At 47.3% G+C, this 19,336-nt stretch overlaps 1 protein-coding gene across 5 annotated transcripts in view; it reads right to left on the bottom strand.

Annotated features, from left to right (window-relative positions):
* Positions 1-1,694: 1,694 nt before the first annotated feature.
* aatkb (apoptosis-associated tyrosine kinase b) overlaps positions 1,695-19,336 on the bottom strand; it is a 25,014-nt gene continuing 7,372 nt past the window's right edge. Inside the window, exons 2-14 of one of the 5 annotated variants that reach the window (XM_029840993.1) lie at positions 17,585-17,718; positions 14,843-14,984; positions 11,639-11,718; positions 11,101-11,219; positions 10,372-10,459; positions 9,922-10,055; positions 9,570-9,654; positions 9,295-9,416; positions 8,950-9,099; positions 5,395-8,869; positions 5,168-5,285; positions 4,566-4,772; positions 1,695-4,435 (exon numbers count right to left, since the gene is read on the bottom strand). In XM_029840993.1, the coding sequence (XP_029696853.1) occupies positions 4,407-4,435; positions 4,566-4,772; positions 5,168-5,285; positions 5,395-8,869; positions 8,950-9,099; positions 9,295-9,416; positions 9,570-9,654; positions 9,922-10,055; positions 10,372-10,459; positions 11,101-11,219; positions 11,639-11,718; positions 14,843-14,984; positions 17,585-17,718 (4,883 nt within the window). In that variant the 3' untranslated portion in view covers positions 1,695-4,406. Of the gene's footprint in view, positions 4,436-4,565; positions 4,773-5,167; positions 5,286-5,394; positions 8,870-8,949; positions 9,100-9,294; positions 9,417-9,569; positions 9,655-9,921; positions 10,056-10,371; positions 10,460-11,100; positions 11,220-11,638; positions 11,719-12,227; positions 12,357-14,842; positions 14,985-16,033; positions 16,285-17,584; positions 17,719-19,336 lie in introns of those variants that run through there. The other 4 variants (XM_029841001.1, XM_029840998.1, XM_029841007.1 and 1 more) reach the window with 4 other exon arrangements.

Genomic DNA, 19,336 nt, shown 5'->3' with positions numbered 1-19,336 from the left:
CCATCAGAACCACCTGCCCTCGTCTTCCTCCTAAGCTCTGCCTCCTTTTTTTTTTTGTTCCCCGTCTGTTTCAATTGTACTTAGAGACAAACGTCGAGAGAAAACCGCAGGAAGCTGCCGGTGTTTCTTCTTTCTCCACTAAAATCCAAGGTACGAAGCTCTTTGGGGAACCTTTGAATCTCCATCCCGCCTGTGAAACCACCTGTAAACATCTTTGTTTTAAAACCCTCCATATTTTCACGCATTTCTTTCTTCTGCAGGTTTCTCTGTGTTTAACTCGCTCTTTTCTCCACATCTTTTCCTTTTGTGTTCTTATTTCTGTTGTATTTTGTGTCCTGTTCTGTTTTGTGACATCCAATAACATCACCAGGCTTTTGGGTGACTCTTGGAAGGTGTTGGGAGCCGTCTTTGCATGTTTTGCTTTAAACATTTCTTTCACGTGACTCGTCTGGGGTTTCATTCCATTCATCTGATAATGTGGAATCAATAATTCTCATTTTTGGTCAACTTCATCACACAGCAAGGTCAATTTTTCTTCCCCTGTTCTTCATCCTCACAGTAACGAGTTGCCTGTTGAGCCCACCGTGGAGGCCCCGGTTAAGCCACTTCCTGCTGCTGCTGCTGCTGCTGCTGCTGCTGCTGATGATGCTAAAGTCGTGGAGGAAGGCTGCTACGAGTCCTTGGAGAAGATGTCAATTCCTCCGGCTGACGGTTGAACTTTAGCACCTGTGAACCTACAGAAGTAAAGCAGATAAAACCTAGAAGCACTTTGTTCAAACTAAAGAAGCACATTAAGCCAGAAAAAAGTAACATTTATGCTGATTATAAGACAGTTGATTATTGAACCAACTAATAACTTAAATTTAGTGCTGGTCGGTTCACTCATGACTTTGTATTAAGTTGTCGGTCACAGATTCTTCAGATTAACTAATAAAGCTAAAAATGAATCCTTTAAATATCCCTTTCATGACAACGCAGCAGCGTGCACGTCACCCACACACAAATCCTCAGAAGCCTTAAGTGATTCTGTGACCAGACTTAAGCAGATTTCACTGATTTTCATACAATACATACGCATTTTCTGACATTTCTATTTCAGAGCATTTTCGGCAACTTCAATGAAAAGGGTAATTTAGGCTTTCAAATGATTGTTGACTGTTTCCTTGCTAAGATGACACTGTCAGTCGTGCAGGATCAACTGATGATTTTAGATGGACATGTCGAATAAGGCTGCAGTGCGCCGGGCGGCCAATAGAGGGCACTAGACGATCTAAAAGGATCAAATCTACACAGAAGTTTTTTTCTTGAAGTTAAGAATAAAAAAAGCTCCGAAATCAACAATACTGTGTGTGAGGTCTTGTATACGCTGTCTTTACTCTTTCAAAGTTTTTTTTTTCAAGTGATCACACCGGGCTGTACTTTAAACAGTTCTGCACAGGAGGTCTAGCAGGAGTCGGTGACCTGCCTCAATGGTCCTCTCTTCTTTTTTAGATTGCCATCCGCACTTTTTGATGGTTCTGGTTTACTTACCCAGCTCTGTGCTGCCCCCTGGCGGCTCAGAGCCGCAACCAGGAGAACGTTGAGTGTTAAAATCAATCCTTCTAGTTACCATTTTGCTCCCGTCTTCTTTTGTCCTGGTCAACTTGTCTCTTTCATGTCCTTCCATTTTCAAAAAACTCGAGCGGACACCGTCGTCTTGTGTAAAACAGATTTATTTGTCAAGAAGATACAGAAGATAATGACGTGAGCAGGTCAGTGGGAGCACATGTTGCTGACAGTATCTAAACATACCTCCTTTTTTTGTTGTTTTTGCTTTTTTTTTGTTATTTTTTTTTGTCAGACCAGGCCAAAGCTGCTGCTCTCTGAATGGCAACACAACATTTCTAAACTTCCGTCCTTCAATAAAAGAACACCAAGACTGCAGAGATACAAAAATATTGGGCTGCTGTCGAGATGGTTCAACGCTAACCTGGTACGGAACGTTACAGCCTCAAAGGGCAAACAAACACTTAGAAGACACAACGAGTTGTTTCAAGGGTTCAGAATTTTAAAACAGCCACCAAAGCATCCGTTTCTAATTCCCTTCCTCTCAGTTACACACAGAGAAATCAGAAACATTGATCGGGTTATTAGCCACCACCTTCCAAGCAGCCAAAGAGACGAATAGAATAACACTGAACTGACAGGTTCACCTCGAGTTTCCAGATTTCCCTCCAGGTTTTAAGTGGCGTAAAATCTACCTGTTGCTGATCCGGCGTGGTTCTTTGCTGTAAATGGAGATGTTTCAAAGAAAAACGTGCGGTTAAATCACTGCTCAGTGGAAAGATAAAGTCAACCTTCGGACTTCTATACGTATAAAACATATCTGTAGACAAAAATATTATTTTATTGTATAACTATTTCCTGTCATACTGTTGGGTGATATATTGCAGGGATGTTTATCCAAGTCCTCCAGGGCCAACCGGGTTTTGTGACCTACCGGCTAAACCACTCTTCCACCGCCTGAGAGGACAGAAAACCCGGCTGGACTGCAGCCCTTGAGGATCGGGTTCTGACGGGTTCTGATTTAGTGCTTCCAGACCTGGGAAATATGCATTTCTGCGATGTGAGCGGGGCTAAACAAGTCCCTGAACTCTGATACACAGACAGTAACTACAGTGCGCACAGTTCACAGTTGCTCTTCTTTAAATTGGCCTGCTTGGTGTTAGCAAGCAACAGCCAGGTTGAAGTGGAACCTCTAGTGGGCAACTTCGACCTGATGGAGGTGCCTGCTGTGGGTCAGTGGTGCAGGTTTTACACCAGAAAATGAGAATTTGAACCAATTAAAGATGTTGAGAAACGAATTCAAAGAAAAGGGGAAAAGATCGCTGAATCAAACCAGCAGGGCGGTGAAATGTTTCGAAGAGTGATGTAGTTAAAAAGTTGGTTTTCATGTTTACTTACTGCTAGCTGTAGTTGTTAAGCTAATGTTAGTATGGCTACTTGTGAATCACAACTGAGAGCATCATCATCATCATCATCATCATCATCATCATCATCATCATCATCATCTCCAGACTGGTGTTAAGTACATCGCCTGATTCAGAGCTACTTGGATGCAACCACAGGGTGGTGGCACAGAGAGAGGTGCTTCTAAAAGTCAAGGAAAGGTCCTCAAACACTCAGACACTCTTCTGTTTTTAATCATGCTCATGTGTTCTTGGCAGTGTTAAAACTGCCCATAATTCCATGCATAATTCCTCTGATTGTCTTGTTTTCATTGATACTTGGGGATCTTCTCCAGAACCTGATTTCAGACTGTCCTTGACTTACAGAAGCTCCCAGAAGCATCAGAGTCAAAGCAGCACTCTAGACAAATTAGCTTAAAGGCAGTCAAAAAGAGAAATAAATGAAGAAACAATGTAGTTATGAATGGTTTCTGCTGAGAAATCTTAATATTTGTAGTTGTTGATCTGTGTTGACATTGCACATTTCCCCCTCTGACGATTAACAGAAGCCTATCACTTATTACAAATAACAAAAAAGAACCTAATACCACAATGCTAATGTACCCCTTTGTCCTTTGTGGATGTAAACAAAAACCTGGAACTGACATTTAAACAAACACGAACCTGCCTTCAAAAGCAGAAAACATCCCTTTTCTTCCTTTACTGCTAAAAAACGGTTGCAGTTTGGTGCATTGTTCTATTTCGTGTCATCTCTGGTTGCCATAGCGGCCGCGGGGGACCTGGTTTTACAACACAAAGAGTCTGTCGGTGACGGAGGTGTTCGGCAAGTCTCGAAATGTGGCACTGGTATCAAAGAGCTGGGCCAAAAATGTAGCTGTCCAAGTTTGACTAATGAACTTCAAACTAATCTGTCCCATTAAATTGTCTTTGTGTCCTTAGTGTCCCCGAAAGAGCCCCAAATGATCCATCTAGTCCTGCCGATGTTTTAAGGATTTAAATGAGACCTAAAGTCTGTGCAGCTATGAAGTGATGTTGAGAAAGCTCAAACGTTGGTGAAGTTGGCCCAGCAGATGTTACAGGAGTTCATATTTCAGTGTGTTGGTGCGTTCCTGTACGCTGCTCATCGGAGACGAAGGGGAAGGAGGTGGTGTCCAATGTCTCCAAATTTCTCTGATTCCATTTGTCTCTTTAATCTGAAAAATATGCAGAATCCTCCCCTTCGTTCACATCTTCACGTCATAAATACAGAATATATTCTTGTAAATGATATATTAACTCTACTCTTCAGTGTTCTAAACAGCTTAGATCAGGTTTCCGAGACCACTGACTTTTCAAAAGTGTCCAACAGGCGGTACGAGGCACAGTCTGGACTTCTCTAAAACCCGACTATAAAATAGAAGTCTGAAGTCATGCTAGCAGGCCGGGGTCAGTGTCGAGCGCAATACAAATCCGCAGCTTTTACTCTTTGTCTCCGTCCTCGCTGCTTCCTGCAAAAGACAGAATGAAGGAGACATTGGATTTAGCAGCCCTTCATCCTCCTTGACCAACCTTCTGAATTGCTCATTCATGACCAAATGTGACCCGTAACCCTGTAAAGGTGCTTTTTGGGAGACCCACCTCCTACAGAGTCCATATCGGAGTCGGAGATGTGAGTGATGGAGAAGCGGGACACGCTGGAGGGAGAGACGGTGAAGCGGGAGAAGTGGGTGGCTGGTTTGGGGTCTGGAGTTTTGGGGACGGAGCGGGGCGGCGGTGAGTCAGACAGCTCGGAGGACGTCGCCAGCGGATGCAGCGGGAAATCGTCTTCCCACTCGTATCCTACACCTGAGAGGAGCAAAAAACCCAAACAGAACCGGTATTTAGTCACCGAACGATCAGACATTCTCCGCAGTCCTGCAGACTGCACCATATTGTCCTCTAGGACTTCTCTGTATTTCACAGCATTTATTGGGCCTTTTCACAGGTCACCAAGAACCAAACTGTCCAGTGAGACCAAAAAGTTCCGTTTTGGACCCAGCAGGTCAAACAAACCCCCATTCTCTCACTCGTCTCTACACTTTTTATCACCCTTTAGTCTTCAGGGTCTTTTTTTCAAATGTACTCTCCAATTTAAGAGGAATCTCTTTCCCCTACTACAAATTATACTTGAATATATTGAACCACATTGACCTGGACCATGGATCAGATCGTTTCTTCAAGGACAGGTTTTAAAAACGTACTTTCTTCGGAGACGTTTCCATCCGAGGAATCGTCTGAAGCATTCACTTGGGATTTGCCCCTCTCATCCTCCACTCCTGCGGGAAAGCCGTGCTCGGCCAGCTCCTTCGTCGGGCTTTCCTGGAGACAGTAAAGTCTTCTCAGTTAAATGTGCAGGTGACTGTGGAACGTGCATCAGAGCGTACGACATGATGCTAACGCTATAGTCTGGTCTTCTGGCGTTGCTCACCTGGTCGAACAGATAGACGGTGACGTCGTCAAAAAAGGAGACTGTCTTCTTCTGGCGTTCAAGCTGTTCTTCTTGGTTCTCGGTCGGAACCGGAGCCTTCAGGAGGCTGCGCAGTTTGTGGGCCTCGCTGTCGTCGCTCACCACAATGGGCACTGGATGGCTCTCTTCGTCGCTCTCCTCCCCCCCGCTCTGTTCCCGCATGCTGTACGTTCGCAGCTCCTCGTCTGATTCGTCGCTGTCATCTGTGTCCCCGTCTTCCTCGTCTGCGTCTTCTCCATCTGCTGGAGACGATCGGCCCTCTGCTGAAGGGAGCAGGGCAGCGGCGGGGAGTGGAGGGGGGGGAGAGGAGGAAGAAAACCGCCTGGTGGTCGCCGAGTGCTGCAAGGCCACCTCATCTTTTGGTAAACTGTGTGCTAATTCATAAGATATCCTTGATGGGCTGTGTTTAACCGCTGGCTGCTCTGCGGCTTCTGATCCTTCAGCCGGGTTTTTCCTCTCACCGGTATCCTCTTCCTCCTCTAACTTGACCTGGGGCATAAGACCTCCATTTAGAGCTCCAAGGGCTTCTTCCATGGCCCCCACCACTTCTGCTGCCCAGTCTCCAAGGGATGAGTTCTCCTCCTGGGATGACCATTCATCCAGTGTGCTCTCTGCCGTTGATGCAATTTCAGAAGGTTCCAGAGGCCCCGGTACCTCATACTGGTCACACTCTGTTGACACATGTGCTTCCATCTCTGGTTTGAATGAGCTTGTGTCATCAGTTAAAATGCATTTCATTTCATCTCTTAGGTCTTTGATAGGAGCACTGTTGTCATGGTCATTCTCAATATGCTCATCTGTCGTTTCTTCTTCCATTTCTGTGATATGCTCATCGCTTCCTCTCTCGGGTAGTTCTTCTCCTTCATCTCTGGAGAGTCTCTCATTCTCATAGTCTGAAAAGTATGCTGAATCCCTGTATGGAGTCTTGTCGCTCAGTGGTTGAAGGACGTCATCACCTGTTTGTAAAGCCAAACCTTCAGCATTGGACGATGTAGCCATAGTGGCCTCGACCTTGTTCTCCTCTAGCACCTGGTCCTCCTCCAGGGCTGTATCAATGGTGGGTTTGCCCACAGTTTGTTCCCGCAGTTCATGAGGCTCTTTGGGTACAAATTCGGGGCTTTCATTGTTCTCTGTGTCATACCCACTGTCCATAGCTTTAGGCGAGTTGGAAGGGTGCGAGGACGCCGGGCTAAAGCCTTCACATGACCCCCCTGCGGATGGCAGATCCATGGAATCCATAGAACCGGGAGTTTCCGCCTGCTTCTGCAGTGATTTAAAGGCAGGTGAACTGATTAGCTCACTGGACTCAACAAAGATGCCTGAGGCAATGTCAGTGATATCGTCGGTGATCTCATCCTCCTCATCGTCGTCATCATCACTGCAGTCAAGGATGTCAGCCAGGCTCACAATCGAGCTCCCTGGGTCAAATCCGCTGTCGCCATTGTGACTCAGCTCTGACGGCGGATCTGTGAGGGTCACCATCACATCTGCGTTGTCAGCAGGAGGTGGAACGGATTTAGTCATTGTTAAGGTCACCTCTTTTGTTCTAGGCTCTGTCGGTTTTTGTTTCGTTGGATTTTCTTTTACCAAATCCCCCCTTTTCTCATCAAGGAGCGTGTCATCAAATGTAAGATAGACGTAATGATCCATACTGTCGTCAGTCTTCAGCGGAGCAGTTTTGGCCACAACTGGACCACCTGGAGCCGGTGAAAGATTGATCACCTCCTCGTTGGTTGGGATGTCGATGACCGTGTCGCTGATGTAACTGCTGTGATTATAGCTGTGACTATAGCTGTTGTTTCTGATCAGCATGCCCGTAAGGGGGTCAATGAAGTGCGTGTGGCAACACTCCCCAGAGGCCGGCACCTGAGTCTCACTGTCATGGCACAGGTAGATGTAGGCATTGCAGTGGTCTGAGTTCACCAACGAGTGGCGATTGCTCAGATTGAGGCAGGCACTGTTATCTTTGGCCTGATGAGACTCCAGATAGTTTACGGGTTTGGGAAGAGGGTGGAAGGTCAGGCTATGCTCTTCTGGCCAGGAGTCTTCAATATCGGTACTTGGCATTGTGTAGTGGAAGTCTACATAAGCATCCTGTCTACAGCTGTGGCTCGCACGTCTGTGGTGGCCTCCATTAATATGGCTGTGTTTTGAGGGCCAAGTGTTACAGGTGTGCCTCTCGACAAAAATGTCCTCTTCTTCCTCTGAATCGCTGTCTCTGTTGCTGATGAAGAGTGCCCCCTCTGTTTTCATGTTAATACTGACTGACTGGCTGTTGTGCCTTGTGTGGCTGGGCATAGTCTTCCTCAGGGAGCCCATCATGTCATAGTAACCCCCTGTCATGTTCTTGCCGATAATGGAGCTCGGACCTGTGTCCAGGTACACGTCCCTGTATGCCTGTTGTGGTTGACTGGTAAAAGAGGGTGAGATCCCTAAAGGATTCTCCAACTCACCCAAGGCCTGACGCAGGCTCCTGGATCCCCAGCTTTCCTGATGACGCTCAGTGGTTATATCGCCTCTGAGAAAATAGGGGTCTATTCCCAAAGGTGGCGAGTGCTCATAGTAGTAACCCCCATCTCTGTCCTTGTACGACACATAGTGACTAGACTCCCAGGGTCTTATGGGGCTGCTGTCTGACACTTGCCCTAAAAGGGGTTCCATTGTGAGGGAGATAGAAGGACTTGAGTCATTTGAGTCAAAAACATCTTTGTGGAAGTCTGCTGACCAGTATGGACCCACGTTCTTAGACTGTGAAGGACAGGCCAGACACTCACCAGAGTCTGCGCTACCTGTCAGAAAGCTTCCACTGCTGCCCTGATAGTCGGGGCTAAAGGAACACATGGTGTACTCTGGGTCAATGTTGCAGTCTACGGGCTCTTCAAGGCGGATGTAGTATTCACTGCTTAACGACGGGCTATGGGCACTGAGGACAGGAAGTATGTCCGGAGCGTGTAAATGTTTTGATTGGTAGTAAGGTGGAGAAAGTCCATGGCTATGGCTCTCCATGGGACAGCCACCGACGATTCCTCCAGGTGGGTAAAACACTTCCTGACAATGGTGACTGGATGAGTCTGGAGCTTTATATGACTGGCCTGCCTTGGCTTGTTCCCACTTGTACTCAAAGTTTAGGCCATGGCTGGTTTCGGTGACTGTGAGAATATCATCCCCAGACTCGGAGTGGTAGCCATCACCTGCTGAAAACTGCTCAAGCAGAGGGAAAGAGGAGGAGTTTGGTGGTGGGTGGGCTTGCGACATGGCAGAGGTGTCACAGAGGCTGTTGAATCCAGTATTGGGACAAAGTGAGTTCCAACGCCTTTCAAAGTCCTCTTCAGCCTCACTGGCCCCCTTGGCACACAGATAGCTAAGCAGCAAGTGGACCTCCTCTGCATTGGGTCTCTGATCAGGCTGGAGCCAGCAGAACTGCATCACCTCATACCTACAAATCAATGAAAAGTTGTCTACATGATGACACTGAACACTTTGTTCTGGTAATATAGATGTTTCTGCAAGGCTCACCAACGCTCGGCCAGGGGCACCTTGAGCAGAGGTTTAGGCAGACGCAACTGCTGCTCCCTCACAGTGTAGGTCAGTACTTGTCTGTCTGAGTAGTGTCTGTAGGGCTGGTTGCCCAGCTCAAACAGCTCCCAGATAGTCACACCCAGAGACCTGCAGAACACAATGGACAAGCTCACCACTGGGAATTATCTTGGCACATCTGTACCCTTTCTGTTAAACTCATCCAAGACAAATCTGGACACAAGCAGTCAACATCTATCTGCTTTTGTATTTTGCAACTGACTGAATATTAAGAATGACTTTTAAGGCGGGGTGTGTTTTGGTTATATTTGTGTGTCTTCTCACCACATGTTGCTCTGTTGAGTCTGGTCAGCCACCAGCAGGTTTCCATGCACCTCATCCACCAGCTCAGGAGCAATCCATCGTATGGGCACATACTTCTGATCTGATGTCACGTAGTAATCGTCCTGTCAGGAGAGACAAGGGCTGTTAGACTAACTGGAGACTGCATCGTTTTAGAGGAATCACATTTGTTTTTTTCTGGCCCAAGTCCTCAAAATGGAATGGGTTCTTGGGAATGACGATCTGCAACATCGGCGTGCATGTTTTATACAACAGACCTTGTACTTGACGCGGGAAAGCCCATAATCTCCAATCTTCACTGAGACGTTAGCAGACAACAAGCAGTTTCTCAATGCCAGGTCACTGTGGAGAAAGGAGGGTAGAGAGAGTTTAATGATGTTGCGCTCCTTATTATTCATAGTAATAAGCACACGTGAAAGTAGGTGTGAAAAGGGCTGCAGATGGAGGATCAGCGCCTGCAACAAAATCACTGATGCTGGAGTCTGTAGGGAACACTCGAGCAGCACCAGGATATTGTTTCAGGAAGTGACCAACAAAAGGAGAGGGTGGGTTTTACAGACACACTTAAGAAGCTAGTACGACTGCCTGACAGCTGGAATATTTGTCTACCTGTGTGTGAAGTTGTGTTTATGCAGGTGCAAGAGTCCCGAGGCGATGTCGCAGGCCATCTGCTGGAGAACCAAAGGCTCCGGCGTCATGTTGTCTGCAGCCCGGCAGCTTTGGAGGTACCCCTTCACATCCCCCTGACAAAATCAAAAAAAATTACAACCCCTGACCACTGGGGGCACTGCTCAGTGACTCTGACTCATTTTAAACAACAGATGAATTAAATAACGGCACTATTTCCAACCCAATTGTAATGCAGAAATGGCTATTTACAAATGAACATCACTCATCATCTGACCTAGAATGTTTCAGACACTAATTAATCAATTCTAACCCTAACCCTAACACAAAATATCGATCTCATGTTTTTTAGAAAAAAAAAAACTAGAGGCGTCTGTTACAAATTCATCGACTTGGGACATGAGGGATCACTTATATATGTTGGACACTCACCAGGGGACAAAATTCCATCACCAGTAGGTACGGGGTGACCTCGGTGCACTGGGACAAACACTGTAGCAGAGCATGATGCTGCAGCATCCTGGAGGGCAGAACACAGACAATTATAGGGAAAAGAGCTATGACATCACATCACACAGCCCAAATTAAATTGGTTTGGTTTGAAAGTGGAGTTCTGAAGCCATTTACGGAGTGGCCAAATCCAATGACTCCAGTGCAATGGCAAAAAGAAAACTGTAGCCTTTGTGTGTCTTAATAATACTGTGATCTGCTGAATTCATCGGTAATCTTAGTTCACGCATGTTGAGGTTAGAGGATGACGGGATTGTTGCACTCTCCATGGTCCTGATCCTGAAAATCTGCCCTCGTTCCAGAGACACAGCTGGTGGGTGATTCAGGTTTAGGAAATTTTGGGTTAAAGACTCTTCAGCGTTCCTCTTCCTATCAGAGTGTAAAGCACGGCTGTTTCTGAACAAAGGCCCTTCAGGTTTAATGTTTTACTTTCCACCATTTAATCTTGCTAAACTTAGTTGTAACACAGCAAAGTTTGTATTTAACTGCACTGGGGGGAAATGAATTCCATTCCATCTTCATTATAGGAGTGTGTCATATGGAAATTTCTCCTTCACACAGACTTCACACAGGAACCTATTTTCAGCTTTTCTGAGAGATTTCTAGGAGCCCAGCGTTATCATCTGTTATTATTATTATTACGTAACGCACCGGTAGGGCTGCGCTTCCTCCAGGAAGTGCATCTGCTCCTGCACGCTGGCGCTGGACTTGAGCTCCTTCACCACCACCTGAGTGGTGCTCAGGCCCGTGTTCACCTCCCCCAGCAGCACCTGAAACAGGCCACAGACCAATAACAGACAGGGTGAACCACTGAAACGTTAGCTGAAGGTGACAGACAGACAGACAGACAGACAGACAGACAGACAGACAGACAGACAGACAGACAGACAGACAGACAGACAGACAGACAGACAGACAGACGGACGTGGACAAGCAGCAGAAATCATGCAGGGGGGAAAAAAAAATCACAAGATGAGAGGGTGGATGTTTATTCAGGTGTGAACAGTACGAGAGAAGAAAGAGACAAAACACGAAGGGGAGTGAATGGAAACATGTTATCTGGTTGTAGCGACGCGTGAAAAATGCGGTTCTATTTTCTGCAACCTGGAATCTGTCCAGAATCCCGCTGGGTTAAACTGCCGTTACAGCAAAGACTGAGAGCTGGTCGTTACCAGCCACCAGGACCTACCTTCCCAAACCAGCCATTCCCGATCTCTTTCAGGTAGAGAAGGCTGTGGCGGCTCAGGTCTGTGGACTTCAGGAGTTGGACTGGACGAGGGGAAAGAAAAAAAGAGGAGTTCTCAGCCATCAAACACGTGAGGATGGAACAAACCCACCCGGTTGCTATGCATTACATCACCGACAGCTAATCACGTTCTGCTGGGTCACATCAACCTCTCGAGCGGTGCGAGTGTGTTTGACAAATCTACTATTGTTAACATGAGAAAATGTTTGAGAAAATTAGTCGAAATAACGATGGAAAAATATTCAATACTGCACGAAATTTGGATCAAATGACTTCTGTGGAAGTCAGTCACTAAAGTCACCCCACCTAAACAAGGCTTTTAAAATGATAATTTAAAAAAAGAAAATTCAATTTAATAAATGACGGAAAGGTTTTTGATGATTACTGAATGATAAATTACAGGCTTGAATTCACATAAAAACCCATTCAAAAATGATTTACCCGCTAAATCGAGTTGTTGGTGACTAAAAATCGGCTTTTCCACGCAAATACAATAAAATCTAACAACGTGAACAGAATGAACAGTACGTACGGAACGCACCTCGTCCGCATTGTTAAGTGGCCTCAGAGTCCATCTGTCCTGTCGTAAACTCATTCATCTCAACACCTCCGTGTTTGAGAGTGAAAAAATTAAAAAATAAACCCCAATAACCCCGGTCCCCCCCCCCCTTCTGGCAGCGTCCAGTCCTCCCGATGCAGCGGCGTCAGCTTCCCCCGATGACCTGAATCCTTCCTGTCAGAGCTCAGCCAAACAAACCCCCTCTACACCCCCTCCACTCTCTCTCACCCCTCACTATCCATCCCTTTCTTTTTCCCTCCGACACTCACAGTGACATTTAGATTCTGGGGTGTAGACGGACAGACGGGTCTTTGTGCTACTGTCCTCCCCCTTCATACGGCGACACAGTCCAGTCCCTGTGTGGAGGCCATATTGGACACCTCTGTCCCGTTCTATAGTCTGGTCATTCCTTACACCCACCCACAACCCCCCCAGGATAAAGTAGAATAGCCACCATTGTCTGGCTGTCCAGAGCAGCATGGCACCAGTTAGGACCAGTTAGTGCTCACACTGGGGTCATTATGCCCCTGCTTCATGACAAATGAACGGACCGAGACGCGGCGAGTGCTAAACGGCGGGTTCCACCTACGACAGCATGTTAACCTCCGATATTCAGAACGCTGGCGGGATAATGAGGGGACAATGGTGCATTCTGCGAGAAATAAACTCATTTTTCTCTCTGGTTTTTACATTCTTGAAATAAGCACCAAGATGTAATTTGGTGGGAAAAGCGCCGGTACTAAGATTACTGTCTGATGATATACAGCCGGAGTCAAGTCTTTTGATTTAGGAGAGTTTGAAAGCTTTAAGAAGATTTGTTCCCCTTTAACTCATCCCTCTGACGTCCGGAGGGGTTTTTTTCCTGTGATGTTTTCATCCAAAAAGACTTTTGGGATAGTTCATAGTTAGATATGTCACTGGTGGAGGAAGTTCTCAGGGTTTTTTGAGGATTTCTCATTTACAATCTGTAAATTTGAATATTTAACTCAGACACCAGTCGCGAGAGATTCCAAACGCAGCGATTACCCATCAGGAGTGAGCGCTCCGCAGCAGCTCCGTGGACCAGGAGCCCCTCTTGCTTGAGTGTGCACGGAAACCTTTCAGAGCGAAATCTAGCCAGCATCCCTTTAAGCTGACTGGATTTCTCATCGTGTCCTCCAGGCAGCTTTGACCGTTCGCCACTTTCAAGTTTGATTCCCGTTCTTGTATCCCAGATGTTGCGCCGCACAAGATGGGAAACCGTTTTTTCGGCTTTCCGAGCACGTGAGTTTCTGAAACCTGGACTTGCTTCTGCTCAGTTCGGTGTTGAGTCGGCCGTTTCCCTGCGAACGAGCGTGATGCCTCATTAATCTCGGCGCCAGAGCAGCTGCTAGGGACCCTTGGAGCCCAACCTCCCCAAGAGCTCCGAAGGCCCCAGTGCTCCACGGCATGAGAGAGGAGACGGGATGACGCCTTTATTTCGGTTCCCTCTGTGTTGCTGTTGTTTCAGTATCTTTAGCTTTAACTTCGGCGGTTCCTTCTGTCCAGCGTCCCAACATATTATCATTTTAGTTTGGTTTCATCATGTTATTTTGGGGGGTGGGGGAGGAATGTTAGCATGTTATTGTGATTGCACATACTGTAATTAATCCCTAACATGTGCTTTCCTGGTGGTGACCTCAGCTTGGGCCTTAACGCCGTAGATGTCTGATGATGTCAGTGGGCGAGGCAGTCCTGAAGGTAATAAATCCATCTGACCTCTGTCACCACGGCACAGACATGTGGTTTCACTTATTCACAGCCGTTGCTGAACGGCAGCGAGGAAAAGTTCTGGTTTTAGGATGTAATTTTCTGCGTTTCCTGGTAAACGACGCGTCTTTAAAGAGGTCTCGTGACGTGACATGAGTTTTGAGTTCGGGCTGAAGTTTGAGGCACAAGACATTGATTCTCATCATAGTCCAGTGCTGTAAGGATCAGGGAGTGTCAGCCCATTAACTCACAACTGGAACCATTGTCACATGGACGCAGAACCAGTGAAAGAGGAATATTGTCACTGGGGTTTTTGCTCCGGCATGTCTGAAATTCCAGCAGGCAGCAGTGTAGGCTGGCTCTCTGGACACCGTTACGCAACGGGCAGATGTTTGCAGGACCGAGCAGAAGTTAAAGAGTTCATTCTGGTCAGACTTGCAGCAAGGGATTGTGGGATAGGTGGAGGCCGATGTTGAGGCCAGCATGAGGGCGTTGTTTGCTCCAGAGACAAACTTTGTGTCTAACTCCAGGAACGCAGCTCTTCTCGCCCAGGGAGCACCGTCACACCCTCTTAACGTACCCGGCAGATCCGTTTCCGATCAACAAGTAGCAAAAAACAAGTTAATTGACGTGACTTTTCATCATTTGGTTGTTAGCTAGCAGGCAAATTAGCGTAGATGCTCAAATATCCCCAACAGGACGAGGAGGGTGGATGCTTGGACGCCGTTTCTCCTCCTGTGGTCACGCATCATGAACTGCGGTGGTGTTGGGCGACGTAAATCGGCGTAAATAAATAAAGAAGTGTTTGGTTGAGACGTTTCATCTGAATCAGATGTGAGTTCTCGAGGCGAAAGACTGACCTGATCGAGACGGCTGCTTCGCCACTGGCAGAGACACCTCTGTGAGCGGCAGGATGTAGACGTCCGGGCTGTTCTGGGAGGCCGGCGAGGCCAAGGTGGACATGTCTGCGTGGTCCTCGTCCCTGTCCACATTCTTGAACTTCTGCAAGAGTCATGGAAAATCAGAGCTCAACAACATCTCCTACAACTGTCCGCCAGGCGTAGCAAATTTGAGAAAGTATCAGTGGAAAAAAGATACTTTTTGGCTCCACCCTCGAAGTTCTAATGAGCGGAGCTGAGTCAAGGAGTCCTGGAGATTCTCCGAGCTGTTTGTAAACAGCGTAAACAATGTCAGGGTGATTTATTCTGAGATTATTTCTAGCAAGATTACGTGTTTCTCAATCCTTCAGTTGCCAATTAAGCCTGCAGGAAGAGATGATGATGAAAACGAAACACCATTATGCTGACTGACAGGACGCCAGCAGCTTTTAGGCTTCACTATCCAAACTATCACAACGGGGATTATGTGGTCCTCACAGGTTTGGTTTGTTTTAATTATTAGCATTTTTCAGGGATTAAAAGAGGTGAGATTCAGTTCCTGGAAACTTAACTTTTTTTTTTTTTTTTTTAGGATTTTTTCTGATCTGTTTTGGGTTTAGAAATGATGAAGATTAAAGCGAAGATGAGGAGGGTTGGGGGGGGGGGGGGGGGGGGGTTGGCTGTCTCCTCAGACCGGATGTCAGAATGAAAGTCCCTGAGTTGGGAGCTGCAGACAGCAGGGACCAAAAGCTGGAAAAATGTGACCTGCTGCAGCCCTCTGCAACACACACACACACACACACACACACACACACACACACACACACACGCGCGCGCGCACGCACGCCCCACCAAGTCTCACTTCATCCTGTCCCACAAGAATGCAAGAATACACAAAACCCTCCCTCAGCCCTCAAATCTAAACCTTCACACGGCCTCGCTCACCCTCAACATGTGGTTTCACTCTTCACATCATGCTGTCACACACACTCAAACACACCGAAACGTCCGGGACTTTTGTTCCCCTCCGTCCTGCAGTAAAAAATGAGGCCAACAGATCGAACCGCTTCAAATATGCTCCTCGCGCTTTCCCCAAAACGTGGAGCAGAAGCAGCGAAATCTCAAATCTCCACGAGTTAATCTTTAAATTAAGACATGAACGGCCCAACTCACAGATGCTGAGGTGAGCAGCAGAAGGTCCGCGGCCGGGCGGCCAGTCGGCTTACCTGTCCTCCACAGGTGACAGCAGCTGTGGACGCAGCTCAAATAGACAAGCGGTCAAAAGTGGGTCACTTGTACACGACAGCGGAAAGGGGGGGCAGGTTGCAGCAGAGTCTGCAGACTCCAGAGAGGAAGAGACCGCTGAATGTCCCCGGGATCGACTGGGGATGGAGGGATGCGGGGAGGGAAGACATGAAGAGCGACAGGAAGAAGGCGGAGCGCCGGCTCTCCCAGTTCAGATGAGACTGAAGCTGCTGTTCGCTCGTGTGGGGAGAGAAGAGAAACCGAACACCCCTCAAAAATGTGAGAAGAGGAGGAGTGGGAGTGTCAGGGGTGGGGGGGGGGGGTTCACATAGTATACACGTGACATCACTCCTTCACTTCCTCTCTCTCTCTCTCTCTATCTCCCCCAAAAGTCAAAGAACATCTGCAGGCCTGTCTCCTTTCCCAGTAAAACCAGTACGCACATCTGTCAGCTACTGTCAAGTCCGACCACTTGGATTCGTTGAACCAACAGGATCGATTTGAACGCTCGTTCGAGGTTTAAGATTGAAAGCGATCAATGGTTCAGGTGCACATGCGCAGCTGCAGCGTGAAGAAATACACGTAGCTTTAAAGTGGTGGCGCGAGACGCTTTCTCCGCTCCCCTCCTCTTTTTTTAAACATTCCCTCTCCCGGATCAGCGAGCAGCTGCCTCTGGTTCCAGATGAGGCCCCGAGGCCGGATGTCCAGCGGACCCACGGGGACGTCCTTCCTCACGCCCTAACACACCCCGACGGGTCCGAGCTGGGTGGTCCGACCCACCGAAGACACAAACCAGATTAGGTCCTCTCCAAATCTGATAGAGCCCCAGAATTCCACCACGTCAGCGCTGAGACGTTGAACCAAACCTTTGTTCTCTGACAGTTTGGAGATGTTAAAAGTTGCCCTGGAACTTGTTGGAAAGATTTTAATATGGTGAAGATGAAATGTGACGGTTCTGTTTATTGTTATGGAGGGTTTTTCTGGGTTTCAAGGCTTCGTCTTGAAATGTTTTCCCATTGTTGCACAGATGGTAGTCCATTACATATGTAATGACCCAGCAGAACCACTTCAGACACAAGCTGATTCTCCAGCACGTACCCCAAACGATCCCCTGTGTTGAGTTCAGGCTTCCTAGTTTGGTTCTGGCTACCCACAGTCTGGACGGGACCTTTCCCCGGATAGAAAAACACCACCGTCCCTGATCTCTGTCCCATTTTGTGACGCGAGTGACCCATTTCAGCAGAGTGCTTAGAAACAGGGTTCTAAATCAGTGACACTGAAAGGCTGCAGGCCTGCTGTCGTGCCATAATCACAGCCTGTCCAGCCTGTGCCTGCGTGTCCTTCTTCTCTTCTAATAAAGTGAACAACAAAAGGGAACAACTGATGTTTTGTTCAATCTGTGCTTAGAAGCACGGTCCAAACAGGAACCTCTAATCCTTTAACACGTCGTCTGTGCATGTGTGTGTGTGTGCAGCCCACCTTGAAGCCGATCTTGCCCTTCTTGCAGCAAAGGCAGGCCAGCATGAGGAAGACGAAGGTGAAGAGGCCCGTGAAGGAGACTGCCACCACAGCCAGGGAGGCCGGCCAGGACATCTCGCTCAGCGGAGCGCCATCTGCAGGTCACACGTAGAATAGCAGCTTTAAACCCACCAACTGCATCGACAGCCCAGGTTTTACCTATTTATGCAGAGAGAGCAGCAACACATGCTGTTTCCCTTCACCTGGCAACAGCAGAAGCCCTATTTCAGGTTTAACGAACACATTTATTTAAAAAAAAAAAGAAACAATAAAGGAAATCATTCTTTCATTAGAAGGATTAAATGTCTGGAAGATGAGATACATTAATGCGTGTTTAACACATATTTGCATTGCATATTTTTGCATATATCTGCCTGCCCTCCACTGATCCCCTGCACCTCCCGCCCTCCTCAAACCCTCCATGCCCTTATCCTTCAAAACTGTTGAGTATAAAAGATTTTAAAAGCATCAAAAACACCAAATCCTTTTGCGTTTACATTAAGAGAAACCCGGTACAAACCTAGTAGTATTAACACAGCAGTCCTTTTTAGGGGGTCTCATTCTGCCGTGACTTCCACACTGCAGCGGTTGCCACGGAAACAGATTGGACGGACAGCGTTGCAGGCAGGATTGCCTTCCACGCTGTAAATCTTGTGTGTTGCTCCCTGCCAAAGCGCTGCCACCCAGACGCACGTATACATAATAAACGGAGCCCGGGAGTCGTTTCTGCTGCCAATTTGTGCTGATCCTCTGAAAGCTTGTGCTCTGGGCGAGGCCTCTTAGCGTAATTGGACAAGTGCTTTTGTTCAGGAGGCCTTGCTTTAAACATATTCACACAGGTTCAACGGTTAAAGCGAGGCTGTGCTTGCCGTGCTCCATCAGCCAACAACCCATCAGTGCTTTGAGGTGTTCTTCCAGGCGATCCACTTTATTTGTGGAGTAATTACAGAAAAGATCCTGGTTTGTTTTGAATTCCCAGGCTGAGCGAATTCTCCCTCCCTCAGAAGCACATGTGGGGGGTTGTGACGGGAAACGCAGCTCGCCATTAATATTTAACGACCACACTCGGATCCTCGTGCTTATAAATGAAAACAGTGTTTAAGTAGAGCCGGGCCGGTTACATAAGACTGTGGATCAGATACAAGGACAAGCAGAGCTCAGGAATATCAGAAGGAAGAATTGTTTCCGGAGATTGAAGAGCTACAGCTCTTCCTACTGGGAGAGAACCCGCTTGTGGTTCATCCAAGGTGGGATCTGAACTGGGAATGAGACTTCTATTGGAGCTTGTTACTGGGACATGCGGAGTCCAGTGTCTCCAAAACCATTTCACCCATTAGGAATTACATGCAGACCCTTGTAGCAACGTAAGAGTTTTATATGGGGAGGGGGCCCATGGTTGCTGGGGGCCTGTTTGAGCTGCAGAACAGGCTCAGTTAATAAAAACATGGAGCTTCCACACGGAGCCGCCAGCACCTCCTGGTCAACGTTAACGTCCTATCGACAGCGACTGAAATAGTATTTAAAACATTGGTTTCAAGACACAACGCTGTTTTTTAATGGAGCATGTGGAGCAAGTCAACAGTTGTCCCTGAGATAGACACCCTAAACATAAGCTTGTTGTTGTCTTCTAAGCTAGCTGTGTAAAATCAATGTCATCGACGGCGTATCTTAATGAAACAAGATTCTCCCTCTCGTTATCGGTAATCAGCCGAC

Source organism: Takifugu rubripes, chromosome 1 (genome assembly GCF_901000725.2).
Source record: "Takifugu rubripes chromosome 1, fTakRub1.2, whole genome shotgun sequence".
Lineage (NCBI taxonomy): Eukaryota > Metazoa > Chordata > Actinopteri > Tetraodontiformes > Tetraodontidae > Takifugu > Takifugu rubripes.
Note: the sequence above shows the minus strand (reverse complement) of the source record. Positions and strands in the feature narration are given on the sequence as shown.